The following is a 5,355-nucleotide window of genomic DNA, read 5'->3' on the forward strand; positions in this document are numbered from 1 at the left end:
AGTAGCTACTGTGTCTTTGCTCATCTATTACATCACTTGTACTTTTACCAACTTGAATTAAGCCTATTGTTGTCAACTGAACATTTTCTGAACCATCTGCCATTTTTCTGAGTAGCAACAAGTACATACAGAACACAATAGGCTTATGGTTCAAAAATATGTGAATGTCAGGGTTGGGTAGGTTACTTTCTAAATTGAATCCGTTACAATTAGTTACCTGTCCAAAATTGTAATCAGTAACGTAATCTGATTACATTCCGTTACTTTTAGATTAGTTTCTCCTTAAGAGGCATTAGAAGACAAAAATGTATGTTACCAATTGAACGACATCTATCGCAGGATAAATCAATGTAAAGTTTACATAGCTGTCAAGGGCTCTCTATGGTCAGGGCGTGACGTCGCTGGAAGCTCCGGGCCGATGACCGTAGCTGGAAGCTCCGGGCAGATGTACACTTCAGAAGAAATAATTTGGATGCAACACTTGTGATCATTTTATGGAAAAGTAGGCCATGTCTTACCGCTCCAGGCTTTGTTGACCTCACTGAGGAAAAGGCGAGAGTGGGAGCCAAAGGGGAGCCTCACCTCCAGATCCCCATCCTGGAAGTTCAGCCTCACTCTAGTGTCTGCACCTATAGAAATATCATGTAATAGACATTTAATAACTTGGCCCTATGAACATACCAGGGGGAAATTGACCCAGGGAAAAAAGAAAACTCACCCACAAAAGAAAGTTCATCTGCCGAGGACACTGAGGAAAGAATAACATGTTATTACAATGCATTATAAGGCCCATGCCTCCACCTCCATTGTGCAAATTATAATAATCAAGTTAAAACCAATACATTAACTATTGCATACCTTCCACAACTGCAAAGTCATTAGAGATGGGAAAAATGTCATACAATGTGACATCTTCACCAGTTATCGCCATTCTTCTGTGGGTAAAAACAAACAGCCTATAGGAAACAAAGGTAGAACATTACTATGGGCAGGTGTAATGCATTTTTTCAGAGCATTTTTTTTTCATAATTCTGGTGGAATAGCACCAATTTCAACTCACGCATGTTCCTTGGTGCGCTCCACCAAACCCAATAGCCTGCTTTCAGTGACATTGTCCACCAAGACAAGACATTGAACAGCATGTTTACAACAATCTAGTTAAGGGAATTGCAAAGATGTTTGCACAATGTTACATTTGAAAATAGGCCTACACAATTGTTGATATAAAATTAAATGCTTTTTTTATATTGGGAAAAACATTATGCATCAAGTATCTTCAAAGAGCAGAGGCCTAGTCATTGCTATAAAAACATCAAATGTCTGGGAAATGTGTAGACCTACAGTAGGCTATTGTTAGGGGCTTGTATTCACGGTAAGGTCTACTACACCTGTTGTATTGGCCGCATGTGACAAATTGATTTTGATTTGAGTAGCTTGTATAAGATTGCCACCCAGTGGAGGACCTATCATATTGCAAAAATTGGACAGTAGCCTCTACATGTCACACCTATATCCATACAGGATTTACACCAGTGTTTTACCCAAAAGGCTCAAACTTGTCTATTTCCATCTACGCAGCCCCGGCACCCGTGTCTCATTGGCCATGGCTTCAGCGGACCTGCTCTCACTTGGGGCCAAAGCCAGGCCACTGGTACTTTTCAGTTCACATTTACATAACACTGGCTAACTGTGAACTTTCACACCTTCTTATGCAGATGTTGTTGATTCTGCTCTCCACACATCTCTGCTGTTAGCCTTAGCTATTTAAACACAATGTCCATAGTATAACATAAGGTCGTATACTAGTGTAACACTGGTGTTACGGTCGAAAAGCAGAACCAATGTCCTCATTGAGCAACTTGCATTCTGCTTCTTTACACACAAAGCCTATTAAATCCAAATAATTGTACTATTGAATGAAATATATAAAAGATCAATACATTCAGATACACACACGTATAGCCTATTAGGCCTTGACAAACAAACTCCACGGCCTTGCCTTAGGTGAACTGCCCGTAGGCTACGTCGGAATGAAACATTGTGTTCTTCTTCCAAAGGAAGTCAAACATCAGCCTTTAGATAACGCACTCGTAACATCCCAGTGATACAAAAAAGTGCATGCTATAAAGGATACTATGACGCAAGTTTCGTCTTCTGCCAAAATCTCTTGAATTGCGAAGGATTGATCCATTACTTAAAACCGTTACTTCGTGCGAACTCTCTCACGCCCTCAAAATACAGATTGAAGCGAGAGTAGACACAGGCCAATCGTTTCTCTCTTACGAAGTTGGGCTAGACTACCTACTTATCGAGAACACAAAACAACAAAACCGACTACATTTTTGCTTTCACAATGCGTAAAAGTGTATTGCCATGTTCCCGACATGATTCCGTATTCTTCTAGATGTCCTTATTCCTTTTCCCTTAGATACTTGTGGACCTGCCACGCAGAGATTTCAGCGACTAAGAGTGACGTCATGTTTTGGCTGTCGTTCGAGGAAATATTAATCGGATTACTCACTGTTTCAATCAATCAAATGTACTTATAAAGCCCTTTTTACATCAGCCGATGTCACAAAGTGCTATACAGAAACCCAGCCTAAAACTCCAAACAGCAAGCAATACAGATGTAGAAGCACCGTGGCTAGGAAAACTCCCTAGAAAGGCAGGAATCTAGGAAGAAAACTAGAGAGGAACCAGGCTCGGGGGATTGGCCAATCCTTTTCTGGCTTTGCTGGTGGAGATTATAACAGGACATGGCCAAGATGTTCAAACGTTCATAGAGGACCAGCATGGTCAAATAATAATAATCACAGTGGTTGTAGAGGGTGCAACAGGTCAGCACCTCAGGAGTAAATGTCAATTGGCTTTTCATAGCTGAGCATTCAGAGTTAGAGACTTCAGGTGCGGTAGATAGAGAAAGTCCTGAGGCATGGTCCCAGGGCTCAGGTCCTCTGGGAGGAGAGGGAGAGCGAGATAATTAGAGGGAGCATACTTAAATTCACACAGGACACCGGATAATACAGGAGAAATACTCCAAATATAACAGACTGACCCTAGCCCCTGACACATAAACTATTGCAGCATGAATAAATACTGTTTAATCGGACAGATGCAGGTGTAATACTAAATTGTAGATGTGCTATCTACTTCATACACACCAGGATTGGATAGGTTACTTTCTAAATGTTCTGTTAAATTACCTACTAGTTACCTGTCCAAAATTGCAATTAGTAATGTCATTTTAGGATTACCCAAATTCACTAATGTCATGTCATTACTTTTAGTTGCTGATGGATTACTTTCATTTAAGAGGCATTAGAAGAAGACAAAAAGGATGATCGAACGCATTTGCTGTGTCATCATAGTAGTGGTCTCTGACTTGATGTCAGATTGGCTAAGGTGGAACAAACTCAAACTTGCACCTTTCTTCAACCCTAAATTGAATGTCATTGAGAAAACATAAAGGTGTTATAATGTATTTGTTCGCAAACATCCTTTCTGAATTTAAAAGTACTAATCATCTTGTTTTTCAAAAGTGTCTCTAATATGATTGCAATACTATTTGCTGTTAACGTAATTGATTACAGGTTTTAAAAAAACATGTAATTAGATTAAATGTAACTGGATTACATGAAATGAGTTACTCCCCAATCCTGATACACACACATATCAAACCGTTATTCATCAGGCAAAAGAAAGTTACATTATTATATTATTTGGACAGTATTGTGTAGCCATGTCTAGCCATCAATACTTTTTGTAGTTTAATAGGAAAAAACATAGGCCCTGGACCTTTTTATTAAGATAATACTGCATTGGATTGAAGTGTTGTAGTTATTGTATTGGATGGCATTTCTCAGGAAGAAATCAAGGAACAAAATGTCACAATATTTTATTATGAATGTCTTGTTGTACTGTGGCACAGCTCTATTCTGGTGCCTATTATTGTGTTCTATTAATGTGCCTCATGGCCCCATGAGAGCCAATTGGAGATTAATTCCTGGCTCTCTTGCTGGCAGGGCAGTCCTCTGCGTCACACCCCAGGCAGTGGCACCTCTTCCTATTGTTGGACTGAGACTCAACCCTCAGTCTCTTGTAGGAATACAGAGATCTCAACTGGAGAGGCAAAGCCCACCTGAAGTCCTGGGATGAGGATCAAGAGGGACAAAGTGTTAGATGATGAAAACAAAGAAAATGAAGCAGTATACAAATAAGGATCTGTAAACAAAGTACTATACGTGAATGGACAGTATGCGGCCTATTGTGTGCATATATTATTTTATTTTCTACTGCAGAGTCTTATAAGCATATGTGGGCTGGGCATCCTGAAGATGCAAGACACTATAATAATAAACTAAATCATTCTACACTACAACCTAAGACCCCTTACGTGTATCTGAGATCCACATATTCCATAGTTCCTCCTTAGTAATAGTAGAGCATGCGTTTGAGGTGGCTGTCTCAGAGTGCTTGCTGTGGGTGGAGCCAGAGTATGGGGAAATATCCTGGGCGTCTAGGACGGATCTGGTGGTTGTTGTAATGTACATCACCTCTTCATCGTCAACATGAGTTGCAGAGCGGCAGGGAATGTCCCGGGACTCCAGGAAGGACCTGGTGGTTGTTCACATGTACACCACATCATCCTCAGGAGTTAAAAAGCAACGTAGACTGTCTGGGGAGTCCAAACCCTCTGGTTAAGAGATAAGAGACTCCCAGGGGCTGTTTGGCTGATTCAGGGCTCCTTGCTCCGCCGGAGTCAGGAGTCCAGACACAGGATGGCTTTGTGGATCAACACGGACAATGTGGCAGATGGTAAAGAGAGTGGAACAATACTCAAACAAACCAATCCAATGCAAAATCAAGCAAATTAGACAAATTAGGCAAACTAGCACACGAGCGTCTACCGGAAGATGTTTCAACCTTTATAATTGGAATGATATTTCAACAATATTGCTTTAACCATAGACAATATACCATTAGTGTTCTATATCTATGGTTTTAGCCACAGCTACAAAAAATGTATTATTTGTATGTGGTTTTAACAGCCATCTCCACGGTAATCAAATTCTAATGGTATGGTGCATAGAGGCACGGAATACATAATGTTTTGTCATAATTTAAATGTTTTAATCAGTACTTTTAATCTGTGTATGAATTCTGAATGGCCAATACTTTATAAGGTACAATTACTAAATTAGAACAAGTCTACAAGGACCTGGCCTGTCCTCTTGTAGATAATCCTTTGTGTTTTTGTTGATGCAGTATTTGTTATATAAGTCTAGTTGATTCAAATATTTAAATTCCTCTCATCACAGGTGAGGTCTGCAGACAATTTCAAAGAAAATATTCACA

The 5,355-nt window shown here is 40.0% G+C and overlaps 1 protein-coding gene across 1 annotated transcript in view; it reads right to left on the bottom strand.

Moving 5' to 3' along the window:
* Nucleotides 1-2,513, bottom strand: part of LOC115176668 (type II inositol 1,4,5-trisphosphate 5-phosphatase) — a 33,712-nt gene extending 31,199 nt beyond the window's left edge. The window contains exons 1-5 of the mRNA XM_029736829.1: nucleotides 2,135-2,513; nucleotides 1,061-1,140; nucleotides 859-956; nucleotides 719-748; nucleotides 519-629 (exon numbers count right to left, since the gene is read on the bottom strand). Of these exons, the coding sequence (XP_029592689.1) occupies nucleotides 519-629; nucleotides 719-748; nucleotides 859-956; nucleotides 1,061-1,140; nucleotides 2,135-2,191 (376 nt within the window). The 5' untranslated portion in view covers nucleotides 2,192-2,513. The remainder of the gene's footprint in view (nucleotides 1-518; nucleotides 630-718; nucleotides 749-858; nucleotides 957-1,060; nucleotides 1,141-2,134) is intronic.
* Nucleotides 2,514-5,355: the final 2,842 nt, after the last annotated feature.

Source organism: Salmo trutta, chromosome 3 (genome assembly GCF_901001165.1).
Source record: "Salmo trutta chromosome 3, fSalTru1.1, whole genome shotgun sequence".
NCBI lineage: Eukaryota > Metazoa > Chordata > Actinopteri > Salmoniformes > Salmonidae > Salmo > Salmo trutta.